Below are 16,724 nucleotides of genomic sequence, written 5' to 3'. Positions count from 1 at the left end.
AATAGCAGCAACAACAACATCTGCCCATAACACAGCTTACTGGCGCAATGGAAACAAACCCTGGACGTTTTGGCCCTTGGCTTGGCATGCTTGACATAACTTGGCCCTTGTGGAAAACTAATTGGGGAACCCTGCTCCAGATGCTCCAATTTCCTCCCATGTCCCAAAGACGTGGATTATGGTTAGTAATTTATAGGCATGCTCTGTTGGTGCTAGAAGCATGGTGATACTTGTGGGCTTCCCCCAGTAATCCTCAGGCTGTCCTCAACACATCTTTGAGCCTTGTTGGTCAATGACAAAAAAAAATGCATTTCATAGTATGTTTTTGTTTACCTGTGACAGATAAAGCTAATCTTAAAAGATAGATTAGTTGCTCAGATTGGCAGTTGAGCGTTATAAGAACATTGTACCGTAAGGGAACAGCCCTTCAGCCCACTATGTCTGTATCGTGATGTCAATCTAACTAATCCCCTCTCCCTGAACATATTGTCTATCCTGTTCCCTATGCATTCACAAGAAAAGCAAAGGTTCTTTGATTTAAATGTTCATTCCTGGCTCCTGTCCATCGCCTGAGCTGCTGGAAGGAAATGGGGGAGACAGTGGGTTCACAGCCGGGCGTGATAAAACCGGTAAAGAGTATCAAGGCCCTCCTTTGGTTGGGTCAACCACCGACGTTGCATCCCAGCTGTCAGTGTACACGAGCCAGAGCAGTATGATATGGAGAGCGAGCTGTTGCCCATGTAGCAGGCTCTCTCTCTCCAAGCAGATGATGAATCCAAAGGAACGGCAGAGACTGATACAGTTTGGCACCAGTGGCATTACTGGAGTTGCCAGTCAGCGTTGAACTCAATGTAGGGTTGTCTCGGGGAGTCCAGGTCTGGATTTTTTCTCGGTTTACTCCCAAAGCCTTCCCTGTGAGTGGATATGGCTGCAAGGCACGGGGATTAGAAATCAGAGTTTTTCTTCTCCTAGATGAGCCACCACCCATGGCTGATGAGCCCCACGAGATTTGCAGGAGTTTGGGAACCGAAGGGAAGAGGCAGAGGATGGGGCGGTTGGCGCACATGTAGAGACAGCTTATAGGGAGTTTGAGAGGAAGGATAAGCAGAGGATAGAGCAAAGATGCACTCAACTAGATGGTCTGAAATGTCTATTTTAATGCGAGTAACATAAACAAGGCGGATGAACTTAGAGTGTGGGTCAATACGTGAAACTATGATGTTGTGGTCTTTACAGAGACTTGGATGTCTCAGGGCAGGAATGGCCGCTGAGTGTGCCAGGCTTCAAAAAGGACTGCGAGGGAGGCAGAAGAGGTGGGGGAATGGCACTGCTAATCAGGAATAGTGTCATGGCTGCAGAAAAAGGAGTAAGTCATGGAGGGATGGTCTACTGAGTCAGTGTGGGTGGAAATCAGGAACAAGGCAATGACTCTACTGGGTGTTTTTTATGAACCCCCCAATAGTAACAGTGACATCAAGAAGCAGATAGGCAGGTTCTGGAACAGTGCAATAATAATAGGGTTGTTGTGATGGGTGATCTTAACTTTCCTAATATTGACTGGCATCTCCTTAGAGCAAGGGGTTTAGATGTGGGGGGAGTTTGTTAGGTGTGTTCAGGAAGATTTCCTGATGCAATATGTAGATAAGGCAACTAGAGGAGAGGCTGTACTTGATCTGGTACTGGGAAATAAACCTCGTCAAGTATCAGATCTCTCGGTGGCAGAGCATTTTGGAGGTAGTGATCACAATTCCACCTCCTTTACCACTTTAGTACTGGAGAAGGATGGTAGCAGACAATTTGGGAAAATGTTTAATTGGGGTAGAGGGAAATATGATGCTATTAGGCGGGAACTTGGGAACACAAATTGGGAGCAGATATTCTCAGGGAAATGCATGGCAGAAATGTGGCAAATGTTCAGGGAAATGTTGCATAATGTTCTGCATAGGTATGTTCCAGTGAGGCAGGGAAAGGAGGGTAGGGCAAAAAAACCATAGTGTACAAAGGATGTAGAAAATCTCTGGCACTGAGTCTGGCTCTGCAGTGCAGAAGGGAGGGTGGAAGAGGAGGAGAGCGGTAGTGATAGGGGACTCGATAGTTCGAGGTACAGAAAGAAGGTTCTGTGGTCGTGACAGAGACTCCCGGATGGTTTGTTGCCTCCCGGATACCAGGGTCAGGGATGTCTCTGATCGCGTGCACAGCATTCTGAAGTGGGAGGGTGATCAGTCAGATGTCATGGTACACATCTGTACCAATGACATAGGAAGAAAGAGTGAGGAGGTCCTGAAGAGTGAGTATAGAGAGCTTGGTAGGAAGTTAAAAAGGACCTCGAGGGTGATAATCTCAGGATTGCTACCTGTGCCACGTGCCAGTGAGGGTAAGAATAGGATGCTCTGGCAGGTGAACATGTGGCTGAGGAACTGGTGTAGGGGGCAGGGTTTCAGATTTCAGGATCATTGGGACTCTTCTGGGGCAGGTGGGACCTGTACAAAAGAGACGGGTTACACCTGAACTACAAGGGGACCAGTATCCTTGCAGAGAGGTTTGTTAGTGGTTTTGGGGAGAGTTTAAACTAGATTTGCAAGGGGATGGGAACCATAGTGCCAGAGCAGATAGTGGAGTGGGGGTGAAAATAAATGATGTTAAAAGTTTATGCAAAGTCACAAATAGAAGGGTTGTGTGTGGTGGTAATAATCTTCCGAGGTATGTCTGTTTCAATGCAAGGAGTATTGTGGGGAAGGCTGATGAGCTGAGGGCGTGAATTGACACATGGAATTACGACATTAAACCCATTAGTGAAACTTGGCTACAGGAGGGGCAGGACTGGCAGCTTAATGTTCCAGGGTTCCGATGTTTCAGATGTGATAGAGGCAGAGGAATGAAGGGTGGGAGGTGGTGGCATTGCTAGTCAGGGAAAATGTTACAGCAGAGCTCAGGCAGGACAGATTAGAGGGCTTGTCTGCTGAGGCCATATGGGTGGAGCTGAGAAACAGGAAAGGTATGACCACATTAATGGGGTTGTATTGCAGACCACCCAATAGTCAGCGAGAATTGGAGGAGCAAATCTGCAGAGAGATAGCAGACAACTGCAGGAAACATAAAATTGTGATAGTAGGGGATTTTAATTTTCCATATATTGATTGGGACTCCCATACTGTTAAAGGTCTAGGCGGGTTAGAGTTTGTAAAGTGTGTTCAGGAAAGTTTTCTAAAACAATACATAGAGGTACCAACTAGAGAGGATGCAATATTAGATCTCCTGTGAGGAAACGAGTTAGGACAGGTGACGGAAGTGTGTGTAGGGGAATACTTTGGTTTCAGTGATCATAACACCATTAGTTTCAACTTGATCATGGATAAAGATAGATCTTGTCCTCGGGTTGAGGTTCTAAACTGGAAAAAGGCCAAATTTGAAGAAATGAGGAATGATCTAAAAAGCGTGGATTGGGACAGGTTGTTCTCTGGCAAGGATGTGATTGGTAAGTGGGAGGCCTTCAAAGGAGAAATTTTGAGAGTGCAGAGATTGTACGTTCCTGTCAGGATTAAAGGCAAAGTGAATAAGAATAAGGAACCTTGGTTCTCAAGGGATATTGCAACTCTGATTAAGAAGAGAGAGATGTATGACATGTATAGGAAACGGAGCAAATAAGGTGCTTGAGTATAAAAAGTGCAAAAAAAAATCTTGAGAAAGAAATCAGGAGGGCTAAAAGAAGACATGAGGTTGCCTTGGCAGTCAAAGTGAAGGATAATCCAAAGAGCTTCTACAGGTATATTAAGAGTAAAAGGATTGTAAGGGATAAAATTGGTCCTCTTGAAGATCAGAGTGGTCAGATATGTGTGGAACCAAAAGAAATGGGGGATATCTTAAATGGTTTTTTTGCGTCTGTATTTACTAAGGAAACTGGCATGGAGTCAATGGAAATAAGGCAAACAAGTAGTGAGGTCATGGAACCTATACAGATTGAGGAGGTGCTTGCTATCTTGAGGCAAATCAGAGTAGATAAATCCCCAGGACCTGACAGGGTATTCCCTTGGACCTTGAAGGAGCCTAGTGTTGAAATTGCAGGGGCCCTGGCAGATATATTTAAAATGTCTGTATCTACCAGTGAGATGCAGGAGGATTGGAGGATAGCTCATGTTGTTCTGTTGTTTAAAAAAGGCTCTAAAAGTAATCCGGGAAATTATAGGCCAGTAAGTTTGACGTTGGTAGTAGGTAAGTTATTGGAAGAAGTACTAAGAGATGGGATCTACAAGTATTTGGATAGACAGGGACTTATTAGGGAGAGTCAACATGGCTTTGTGCGTGGTAGGTCATGTTTAACCAATCTATTAGAGTTTTTTGAGGAGGTTACCAGGAAAGTGGATGAAGGGAAGGCAGTGGATGTTGTCTACACGGACTTCAGTAAGGCCTTTGACAAGGTCCTGCATGGGAGGTTAGTTAGGAAAATTCAGTCATTAGGTATACATGGAGAGGTGGTAAATTGGATTAGACATTGGCTGAATGGAAGAAGCCAAAGGGTGGTAGTAGAGGATTGCTTCTCTGAGTGGAGGCCTGTGACTCATGGTGTGCCACAGGGATCAGTGCTGGGTCCATTGTTATTTGTCATCTATATCAATGACCTGGATGATAATGTGGTAAGTTGGATCAGCAAATTTGCTGATGATACAAAGGTTGGAGGTGTAGTGGACAGTGAGGAAGGTTTTCTTGCAGAGGGATTTGGACCAGCTGGAAAAATGGGTTGAAAAATGGCAGATGGAGTTTAATACAGCCAAGTGTGAGGTATTGCATGTTGGAAGGACAAACCAAGGTAGAACATACAGGGTTAATGGTAGGGCACTGAGGAGTGCAGTGGAACAGAGGGATCTGGGAATGCAGATACAAAATTCCCTAAAAGTGGAGGGTCATAAAGAGAGCTTTTGGTACATTGGCCTTTATTAATCAAAGTATTGAGTATCAGAGTTGGAATGTTATGGTGAGGTTGTATAAGGCATTGGTGAGGCCGAATTTGGAGTATTGTGTTCAGTTTTGGTCACCAAATTACAGGAAGGATATTAATAAGGTTGAGAGAGTGCAGAGAAGGTTTACAAGGATATTGCCGGGACTTGAGAAACTGAGTTACAGAGAAAGATTGAATAGGTTAGGACTTTATTCCCTGGCGCGTAGAAGAATGAGGGGAGAGTTGATGGAGGTATATAAAATTATGATGGGTATAGATAGAGTGAATGCAAGCAGGCTTTTTCCACTGAGGCAAGGGGAGAAAAAAAACCAGAGGACATGGGTTAAGGGTGAGGGGGGAAAAGTTTAAAGGCAACATTAGTGGGGGCTTCTTCATACAGAGAGTGGTGGGAGTATGGAATGAGCTGCCAGATGAAATGGTAAATGCGGGCTCACTTTTAACATTTAAGAAAAACTTGGACAGGTACATGGATGGGAGGTGTATGGAGGGATATGGTCCGTGTGCAGGTCAGTGGGACTAGGCAGAAAAATGGTTCGGCACAGCCAAGAAGGGCCAAAAGCCCTGTGTGTGTGCTGTAGTTTTTCTATGGTATTTTAAGAGACTCTTAGATAGGTACATAGAGCTTATAGAGGGCTATGTGTAGGGAAATTCTAAGCAGTTTCTTGAGTAGGTTACATGGTCGGCACAACAGTGTGGGCTGAAGCACTTGTAATGTACTGTAGATTTCTACGTTTTATCTGCCCAAAGTCAATACTTACGCCCAAAATTTTAAAACTATATAAAATACATAAATTCTGAGGTATTCAGACTCTCAGGTATTCTGAGAGTCACCGCCCTGTGGCTAAAGATATTCCTCCTCATCTCTGCTCTGAAGAAGCTGTGCTTGCTGGTCTTGGGCTCTCCTAATATAGGAAACAATCCTCTCCACATCCACTCAATCTAGGCCTTTCTATAGATTTCAATGATATCCCCTCATTCTTCTATACAGGCCCAGAGCCTTCAAACGCTTCAATTGTTGGGGGACACGAAACAGGCTTGAAAGGTGGAATTAGTCAATTCGAAAATTCCAGAAGAGAAGCACTGGATGGCCCTATAGTAAGCTACTGATACAAAAACCATTGCTGAAAGAGAGAAAACAATCATAGCAAAATTTATTTAAAAAGCTACAAAAACAGTTTCTTTTGAGAGAGAGCTTAGCAAAGGCATAAGAGCTTTGTAGAAGGAGGACATGACTGAAATAATAGCAGACAGTCCACTGTAACACAAGCTGTCTTCAGACACTTTGCTGTTTGTTCTATTCACACACATTCATACTGTCTCTCTGTTACCACAGTGAAGGAGGCAACTGAATAACCAAAGCTGGAAGAGATCAGGAGGCTTTTAAAAACTCTTTATTCTTAAAAAGATTATTAAAAATAACTGTCCAAATTGAGGAGAAAAGGAAGATATTTCTATGTGTAGAATGTTTTTGATTTGAACCTGTGCCTCAACATCAGATGGAAGATCTGTTCGCGGTAAAATTAGCTTGTATTTCATTGTGTTTTCCTCTTTTTAATAGTTCCTGCCAACTACACAGCGATGTCAAGTTTCACCATTACAACACAGATTTTGATCAGAAGCTGGGACCTGGTGCTGGAGGCTGTGCCATGTTACCCCTCAGCTCCCAATCTGACCCACACCTCACTGGATACCATCGGTCAGGTGGCCAGGATGGAACCAGAGTCTCACTGACAATTTCCACTTTATCAGGATCCTTCCTCCTGCTCCATCCTGACCAAGGTGGGTCTTGCTTCCACTGATGTTCCTTTGCCTTTTTTGCGGGTGGATGGACAGAAGAGAACAGGAGCCACTGTCGAAATTCGTTAGTTACTACAAAGTAGAGGCGAGGAAGCGTCCAGCTCTCTGAAATCACCTGTATTACCACCTCTGAAGACTGCTGCCAAACCCCTCAGCAAACTCGCAGAACATTTACTGCAGCTGCCAGTAGTGTTAGACATTGCAGAATCCTTCGCAATGGGCATCCCTCAGCATTTCATCGCAATTATTTCCTCTGTTGCAATCTGTATTATTTGATTGAAGTCAAATTTCAGATACTTTCGCCAGAATCTTCGATCCCGTCCATAAACCTTAGCTGGATAGCAGGGACTCTCTGTGGAGGGACGTGGTCAGGAAAGAGTTAATAATAGTACCAGTACAACACAGAAACAGGCCCTTCAGCTGATCCAATTAAATGAGTAATCAAATAGCCAACTAAACTAATCTCTTCTCCCCACACAATATGCATATCTTTTCACTTCCCTCACATTCATGTGCCTCTCTGAACATCTCTTAAGTCAATGAACCATGGCTGAAAGATTCGAGCTGGGAGCTTAATGCCCAAGGATACACATTGAAAGGAGCAGCAGGAAGACAGAGGGGACGGCATTGCTCAGTTTGTAAAAAATGAAATCAAATCATCAGAAAGAGGTGACATAGGGTCAGAAGGTGTTGAATCAATTGTGGATACAGCCAAGGAACTGCAGGGGTAAAAAGAGCCTGATGGAAGTTGTATGCAAACCCCCAAATGGTAGTAAGGATGTGGCCTACAAATTACAACGGGAGCTAGAAAATGCATGCCAAAAGGGCAGTGTTACAATAGTCATGGGGGACTTCAATATGCAAGTAGATTGGGAAAACAAGGTTAGTGCATGATTATAGGAGGGGGAATTTCCAGCGTGGCTACAAGATGGCTTTTCAGAGCAGCTCGTGGTTGAACCCACAAGAGGATCAGGTCTGGATTGGGTGTTGTGCAATGAACCAGAATCTGGTCCCTGTGACCATGTGTGTTTACTCTGGGTGCTCAGTTTCCTCCCATATTCCAAAGCTACCACCCAAACTGGAGCCCCTACAATTCGCCTACCGCCACAACCGATCGATAGATGATGCAATAGCCACTGTTCTACATACTGTCCTTACATAGCTCGACAGGAAGTTCAGAGACCTCAGCCCTCACCCTGTCTTGTGCAGCTGGATCTTCGACTTCCTGTCAAATCACCGGCAGGTGGTAAGAGTGGGTTTCCTCACCTCTGCCCCTCAACACAGGTGCCCCTCAGGGCTGTGTACTAAGCCCCCTCCTTTACTCCCTGTATACCCATGACTGTGTCACCACCCACAGCTCTCATCTGCTAATTAACTACACTACATTAATTGGCCTAATCTCAAACAATAACGAGGTGGCCTACAGGGAAGAAGTCATCTGTCTGACACAGTGGTGTCAAGAAAACAACCTCTCCCTCAATGTTGCAAAAACAAAGGAGCTGGTTGTGGACGACAGGAGGAATGGAGACGGGCTAACCCCTATTGACATCAATGGATCTGGGGTTGAGAGGGTAAATAGCTTTAAGTTTCTCGGCATCCACATCACTGAGGACCTCACGTGGTCTGTATACACCAGCTGTGTGGTGAAAAAGGCACAACAGCGCCTCTTTCACCTCAGACGGTTGAGGAAGTTTGGTATGGGCCCCTAAATCCTAAGAACTGTCTATAGGGGCACAATTGAGAGCATCCTGACTGGCTGCATCACTGCCTGGGATGGGAATGCTACCTCCCTTAATCGCAGGACTCTTCAGAGAGTGGTGTGGACAGCCCAGCGCATCTGTAGTTGTGAACTTCCCATGATGCAGGACATTTACAAAGACAGGTGTGAAAAAAGGGCCTGTAGGATCACTAGGGACCCAAGTCACCCCAATCACAAACTATTCCAGTTATTACCATCCGGGAAACGGTACCGCAGCATAAAAGCCAGGACCAACAGGCTCCAGGACAGCTTCTTCCACCAGACCACCAGACTGATTAATTCACAGTGATACAACTGTAATTTCTATGTTACATTAACTGTTCTATTTATTATAAATAGAACACATTTAGACAGACGTAAAGATTTTTACTCCTCCTGTATTTGAAGGATGTAAAAAAAATAAAGTAAATTCAATTCAAGATGTATAGGTCAGGGTGAGTGAGTTGTGGGCATGTTACGTCAAAACCCGAAGTGTGGAGACACTTGCAGGCTGCCCCCAGCACAAGTCTTGGACTGTGTTCACTGTCGATGCAAACGACACGTTTCACTGTATGTTTTGAGGTATATGTGACAAATAAAGCTCATTTAATCTTGATAAGAGAGGAATGGAAATCAATTATTTTTACCAATCCCGTGAAATATCCTTGCGATAGATCTGCCCGAGAACTTCTCGTCGAGGCGAAGGGACAACAGGAGGCGGATGTCAGCACGGATGTGACTCTCCCAGTCACTGAACTGAAACAGATAAATACATTTAGGTAAAGCCGTTCAATACTTTCATCCTGTGTGAGCCCAAGTCCAACCCACCTCTCCTCATGGCACCTATGGAGGGAAACTACTATGTGTGGAGCCAAAAGAAATGGGGCGAAGATCATAAATAGATATTTTGCACTTGGGATACTGACACAGAGACTATGGAAGTGAGGCACAGCAGCAGCTTCGGGGTCATGGTTCCTATACAGATTATAGAGGAGGAGGTCTTTGCTTTCTTGAGACAAATCAGGGTGGACAAATCCCCAGGGAGTGACAAGGTGTTCCTTCAGACCCTGTGGGAGGCAAGTGCAAAAATTGCAGGGGCCCTAGCAGAGATATTTAAATCATCCTTAGCAACAGGTGAGGATTTGAAGGATTGGAGGATAGCTAATGTTGTTTCAGAAAGGCTGTAAGAATAAACCAGGAAATTATAGTCCAAGAAGCCTGACATTGGTTGTGGGAAAGTTACTGGAAGGTATTCTAAGGGACCAGATATATGAGTATTTGGATAGACAGACTGACTAGAGATAGTCAGTATGGCTTTGTGCATAGTAGGTCATGTTTAACCAATCTTATAGCATTTTTCAAGGAATTTACCAGGAAAGTTGATGAAGGCAAGGCAGTGGATATTGTTTACATGGACATCAGTAAAGCACTTTAGAAGGTCCTGCAAGGGAGGTTGGTCAAGAAGGTACAATCACTCACCATTCAAGATGAGGTAGTAAATTGGATTAGATATTGTCTTTGTGGGAGAAGCCAGAGTGGTAGTAGATGGTTGCCTCTTTTTTTCCTGGAGGCCTGGGGTGCCCCAGGGATCGGTGCTGGGTCCATCTTTGTTTGTCATCTATATCACCAATCTGGATGATAATGTGGTTAATTGGATCAGCAAATTTGCAGATGACACCAAGATTGGGGGTGGTAGTGGACAGTGAGGAAGACTACCAAAGTTTGCAGTGGGATTTGGACCAACTGGAAAAATGTGCTGCAAAATAGCACTTGCAGACAAGTGTGAGATGTTACTTTGGGAGGGCCAACCGGGGTAGTGAGAAATAGAGCTCTGAGGAGTGCAGTAGAACAAAGAAATCGGGGAATACAGGTCCATAATTAACTGAAAATGCCGTCACAGGTAAGAGTGGGTTGTAAAGAAAGCTTTTGACACATTAGCCTCCATTGATTAATGCACTGAGTTCACGGAGATGGGATGTTATGTTGAAGTTATACAAGACGCTGGTGAGGCCTAACTTGGGAGTTTTGGTCACCTATCCAGAGGAAAATGTAACTAAAGTTGAAAGAGTGCTAAGAAAATTTATAAGGATGTTGCCGGGACTAGAGGACCTGAGTTATAGGGAAAGGTTGAAAAGACATGGACTTTATTCCCTAGAACGTGGAAGACTGAGGAGAGACTTGATAGAGGTATACAAATTTATGAGGGGTGTAGAGATGCGAGTATGAGGTGTGCTTTGTTTGTTGCTCCAGATTCCAGTATCACTTGTGTCCCAAATCTTTCCTGGTGCCATCTATAGAGGGAAACAACAGTCGAGATGAAGGGCATTGACCTGAAACATTGACTGTCCATTTCCCTCCATAGATACTGCCTGAACTGCGAAGTTCCTCCAGCAGTTTGTTTCAAATTCTTGGATCTGCAGTTGCTTGTGTCTCCATTCTTTCCTGGTAAATAGATTTAGGCTTAGCCACATCCTCTATTTGCAAATCCTTGGTGTAATATGGCGACTAGAACTGTACAGAGTATATCAGTGAGATGTAATGTATGTCAGCACACTTATAGCCATGGCAACACCCAAAAGCCTAGAGTAGGCACCAACCTTCACCCTGTCCAGGTCATTGTCCTCCTCCAGTTCTGGGTAGGTAGCCAGTTGATGCTGGTTGTTCTGGTCAAAGTAATCCTTCAGCAACTGCTTTAACTGTGAGCTCTTCACCAAGTCAATGGCATCGGCACACATACCGCAGTTCCTAAAGGCCACACTGGAAAACAGGGACACAGAGAAATGGAGAGGCCCAGGCATGAACGAGAACACTTCCGTGACCTTATACCACCAACAGAGAGAATTCTCCCCAAACGACAAGCAGAGGGGGAGTGAGGAGCATGACTAACCACCTAACCAGGGCAGAAAGTGTCCATTAACTCATCCTCTTTAAGGATGGCATGGTTGGATAGCGGTTAGCACAACACCTTGCAGTAGCAGGGATCTGGTTTCAATTCTCGCTGCTGTCTGTAAGGAGTTTGTATGTCCTCTCCGTGTGACCGTATGAGTTTCTAATGGATGCCCCCGTGTCCTCTCTCATTCCAAAGACATACAGTTAGGGTTACGAAGTTGTGGGCTGCCCCCAGCACAATACTCAACTGTGTTGGGCAATGACAGATTTTACTGTATATTTCAATGTACACGTGACAAATAAAGCTAACCTTTATATTTTATGAATTAGAACACTTCACTGAATGTCAGTTTCTACTACCATCCTAGAGAACCCTCACCAAATTACGGGCAGGTGGGGAGTGAGGAGCATGACTAGCCGCAGCAGGAAGTGTCCATTAACTCATCCTCGTTGTTATAACACACTGGCGCAGCGGATAGAGCTGCTGTCTCACAGCTCCAGAGACCCAGGACTGATCCTGCCTAGAGTTCGTACATTCACCCCGTGACTTTTGGGTTTCCTCCTGATGCTGATTTCCTTCCACATCCTAAAGACGTGCGGATTGGTAGGGTAGCTGGCCAATGGAAATTTCACCCCCCCCCCGCATGTAGGTGGGGGTGGGGAGTTGACGGCAATATGGGTCTGGTGTAAATGGATGCTTAATGGGCAGAATGAACTCAGTGGGCCAGAAGGCTTGTCATGGTCCTGTGCAACTTTATGACAGCCGCCCACTTCCTTAATGACCTCAAACAAAAACACAATATTTCACCTTTCAAGATTCCAGATTGCTTAATGTCATTTCCAGTACACTAGTGTAAAGGAAAACGAAATAACTGTTACTCTGGATCCAATGCAGCACAAATACACAATGAGAAAGAGAAGAAAATAATAAAAAAGTACAATAAATATACATATATAAGATAGCTTATACAGTATACATAGATTGAGTGTATGTCCATAAAGTGACGCTGGGCACAGGAGTGTCTGTACATAAGGTGATTCTGACAGGAAGTATAACCACATAACAATTACAGCACGGAAACAGGCCATCTTGGCCCTTGTAGTCCCTTGTAAGCCCTTGTATGCTTACTTTACCGACACTCAGCCTATAACCCTGCATTCCTTTCCCGTCCATATACCTAGCCAATTTTTTTTTAAATGACAAAATTGAACCTGCCTCAACCACTTCTGCTGGAAGATCATTCCACACAGCTACCACTCTCTGAGTAAAGAAGTTCCCCCTCATGTTACCCCTAAACTTTTGCCCCTTAACTCTCATGTCCTCTTGTTTGAATCTTCCCCACTCTCAATGGAAAAAGCCTATCCACGTCAACTCTATCAATCCCCCTCATAATTTTAAACACCTCTATCAAGTCCCCCCTCAACCTTCTATGCTCCAAAGAATAAAGACCCAACTTGTTCAACCTTTCTCTGTAACTTAGGTGCTGAAACCCAGGTAACATTCTAGTAAATCTCCTCTGTACTCTATTTTGTTGACATCTTTCCTATAATTCGGTGACCAGAACTGTACAGAATACTCCAAATTTGGCTTCACCAATGCCTTGTACAATTTTAACATTACATCCCAACTCCTATACTCAATGCTCTGATTAATAAAGGCCAGCATACCAAAAGCTTTCTTCACCACCCTATCTACATGAGATTCCACCTTCAGGGAACTATGCACCATTATTCCTAGATCCCTCTGTTCTACTGCATTCCTCAATGCCCTACAATGATAAAGTAATGGTGGTTGGGAATGTGGAGGGATGGGTTAGTAGGTGGAAATGTTGATCAGCCTTACTGCTTGGGGAAAGTAACTGTTTATATTCATGAACCGGGTGGGTGGGATCCTTCATGATGTTACTGGCCCATTCCAGAACCTTTCTGTATATTTGTCCTTGATGCCGGGCAGGCTAGTGCTGATGGTGTGTCAGACAGTTTTGACTACCTGTTGTAGGAGCCTGCCTGTCTGCCAAAGCGCAGTTTACACCCCATGCAGTGATGCAGCTTGTTAGGCTGCTGCTGTAGCCCGTCCACTTCAAGGTGCGACATGTGTGTTCAGAAATGCTCTTCTGCACACCACTGTTGTAAAATGTAGTTATCTGAGTTACTGTTGCGTTCCTGTCAGCTTGAACCAGTTTGGCCATTGTTCTCTCACCTCTCTCATTAAAAAGGCATTTTTGCCCATAGAACTGCTGTTCACTGGATGCTTTTAGCACCATTCACTGTAAACTCTAGAGGCTGTTGTGCATGAAAATCCCAGGAGATCAGCAGTTTCTAAGATACTCAAACCACCCCGTCTGACACCAACAATCATTCCATGGTCAAAGTCACTTCGATCCCACTTCCTCCTCATTCTGATGTTTGGTCTGAACAACTGAACCACTTGACCATGTCTGTATGCCTTTATGCACTGAATTGCTGCCACATGACTGGCTGATTAGATACTTGCATTAATGAGCAGTTGTTCTGCTCCTGCAATGTGTTGTTCTATGCCAACTTCAACAGAGAAAGTCATACAGTTGCACTGACACCCATTCATCACACTAACCCCACAGAAAGCTACATTTATCTCTGCAGCCTCTCACTCGCAGCCAGCATCCCTCTTGGAGGAGCACCACCCTCACCTGTGAAAAGACTTGAAGGAAGCCTTGAGGGAGAGCAGGGCAGACTTCTCGTGGGACAGGACCCGCTGGTGCAGGAATTCACAGATCCCATCCAGTTCCTGGTGGTTGAGATCTCCATAGGACCGGAAGTGGAAGGCAAGGTCGCTGAACTCCACCAGTACTCCGCTCTTCCCAGTGCCCGGAATTCCTAGAAAAAAAAAATCAGAGCAGGAGGAATAGCAGATGCCTGAGTGAACAAAAGGTGACCCCAAGGTGGGGCAGTTCCTGAGATTTTGCCAAAGGGAAAAAGGCTTTGCCATGAGGAAGCCCAGAATCAGGGGGCCTGACTGAAGTTGATGGATCTCCTTGAGAAACACGTAACTAACAGCTCAAAGAGGCCACAACTGGGACCAATTCCTGGAAGAGATGGTTACACTCTGAGGAGAGATGAAGAGTGTTTCGCCTACACCCACTGGAAGAACGACTAGAGTTCTCTGATAGGTACAAGACGATAAAAGGTGAAACTACAGAAATGTATGCTTTCCCTGGGGTTGGGAAAAACTAAAACCAGGGGACATAGGTTTAAGGTGAGAAGGGAAAGATTAAAAAGGGACCCAAGGGTGGTGCTCATATGGAAATATATATAACATATTTTATAACGTCGTGTAGCGGTTAGCGTAATGATATTACACTGCCAGCAACCCGAGTCTGTGACCGTCTCTGTATCCCAAGTAGGAGGATGTACCCCAGGCTCCTGTGGTAAAGGACTTTGTGGCATCAGTTGGAAACAAATTGCAAGGACAAACAATAGGTTAGTGGTTGTTGAAAGAATCACAAGGAAAGGTCAGAAATCCACGGAAAGAACATACTGAGTTATTTCACAGCCTGAGATATGAAAATTATGGAACGTAATCTCAGAGATATGACAAATAGACACTGGCTGAACCCAACTGAGCCTTCTGGGTATTCACCTTGTCTGCAATCAGTCATCCACTGTAGTTGCCTTAGTTCTCGTTTGACTGTGAGCAGCTCCCATCCCATTGAATCCGCCAGCTCCACCACATCAAATTCTATTGAACTGGAGTGGGAATGATCGACGCCGGACAACTGGGCTTTGGCAAGCACCACGGCCACAGCAGGACACCTTCAAACAAAGATGTGAATTGTCACCTGGGCTATCAAACCATCAATGTGCTCAGTTACTTCACAAGCAACAAATTTCTCATGGGACAAAAAAATCATAAAATAGACAAATTACCTAGAATAAGTAAGTTCATTTTGTGGATCAACCCTAATTTTTTCCATGACTATTTTAGAACTAATAGAATTATGGTTTACAATTCACAATGCCCAACTCTGCAGGTTTTTCCTATTATCTCCTAACAGAGCAGGGACAACATCATAAAACGTGAGATTCTGCAGATGCTAAAAAGCCAAAGTAGCACACACAAAATGTTGGAGAAACCCATTAGGTGCGGGAGCATCTACAAAGAGGAATAAGTAGTCTAGACTTCAGGCCGAGACCCTGATGAAGGGACAATGCCTACCTTCTCGCCACGGCTCTGAGCTGTAAGGGTCCATTGTAACAGGTGAGGCGACAGTTTGAATAGGTTGGGTAGATCAATTCCAGCCAGTGTTGGGGGTGAAGCTCCAAGTAGCACAGCAAAGTCTCAATCCCTGCAGAACAAAGTGCGCGGGAGTTACCACAGCACTGAAAAACTGCTCATTCCATCAAACACCACTCTCCCTGACAACACACACACAAAGTGCAGGAGGAACCCAGCAGGTCAGACAGCATCTATGGAAATAAATAGTCAACGTTTTGGGTGGAGGAGACCCTTCTTCCGGACCGAGAAGAAAGGGGGAAGATGCCTGAATTAAAAGGTGGCGGGAAGGGAAGGTTAGCTGGAAGGTGATAGTGAAACGAGATTGGTGGGAATCTGATAGGAGAGGAGAGTGGATCATAGGAGAAAAGGAAGGAGAAGAGAACCCGGAGGAAGTAATAGACGTGAGAAGGCCAGAGTGGGTAATAGAGGAAGGTGAGGGGGAGTTAAATTTGTTTACCGGAAGGAGAAATTAGTATTCATGCCATCAGGTGGGAGGCTACCAAGACAGACTGTAAGGTGTTGCTCCTCCACCTCGAGGGACACTTCATCCTGGCACACGAGCAGGCCACGGACCAACTCGTCGGAACAGGAATGGGAACTGGAATTAAAATTACACTCTCACACAACACAGGAGTATAACATCAGAAAACGGATCGTAATCAGGTCGGTTTCTTTAGCTCACTTTTATATTGAATATAAGTTGTTTAAATGCAGAAATTTGACCCCAGGAAAATTGATGTGGAATAATTAATGAACATCCTGTTTTAAAAGGCCAACTTTATTTGTCACAGGTACATAAAAAGATAGAGTAAAATGCATTGTTTGTGTTGATGACGATTGTGTTGTGCTGCGGCAACCTGCAAATGTCACCATGCTGTGATCAGTGCTGGGACCTCTGAGGCTGTGTCTCTGGTCTTAAAACTCTCCCATCACAGGAAACATCCTCTCCACATCCACTCTCAAGGCCTCTCACCATTCGATAGGTTTCAATGAGGTCACCCCCATTCTTCTGAATTCTAGTGAATACAGGCTCAGAGCCATCAGACCCCCTTCATATGACAAGCCAGTCAATCCTGGAATCATTTTCATGA

General features: G+C 44.7%; 1 protein-coding gene across 2 annotated transcripts in view; it reads right to left on the bottom strand.

The window, feature by feature from the left end:
* Positions 1 to 6,329: 6,329 nt before the first annotated feature.
* Positions 6,330 to 16,724, bottom strand: part of recql4 (RecQ helicase-like 4) — a 108,908-nt gene continuing 98,513 nt past the window's right edge. For both annotated transcript variants that reach the window (XM_072254242.1, XM_072254243.1), the window contains exons 20-25: positions 15,574 to 15,703; positions 14,998 to 15,170; positions 14,048 to 14,234; positions 11,087 to 11,246; positions 9,137 to 9,245; positions 6,330 to 7,103 (exon numbers count right to left, since the gene is read on the bottom strand). In XM_072254242.1, the coding sequence (XP_072110343.1) occupies positions 6,979 to 7,103; positions 9,137 to 9,245; positions 11,087 to 11,246; positions 14,048 to 14,234; positions 14,998 to 15,170; positions 15,574 to 15,703 (884 nt within the window). In that variant the 3' untranslated portion in view covers positions 6,330 to 6,978. The remainder of the gene's footprint in view (positions 7,104 to 9,136; positions 9,246 to 11,086; positions 11,247 to 14,047; positions 14,235 to 14,997; positions 15,171 to 15,573; positions 15,704 to 16,724) is intronic.

This window comes from Mobula birostris, chromosome 3 (assembly GCF_030028105.1).
Source record: "Mobula birostris isolate sMobBir1 chromosome 3, sMobBir1.hap1, whole genome shotgun sequence".
Lineage (NCBI taxonomy): Eukaryota > Metazoa > Chordata > Chondrichthyes > Myliobatiformes > Myliobatidae > Mobula > Mobula birostris.
Note: the sequence above shows the minus strand (reverse complement) of the source record. Positions and strands in the feature narration are given on the sequence as shown.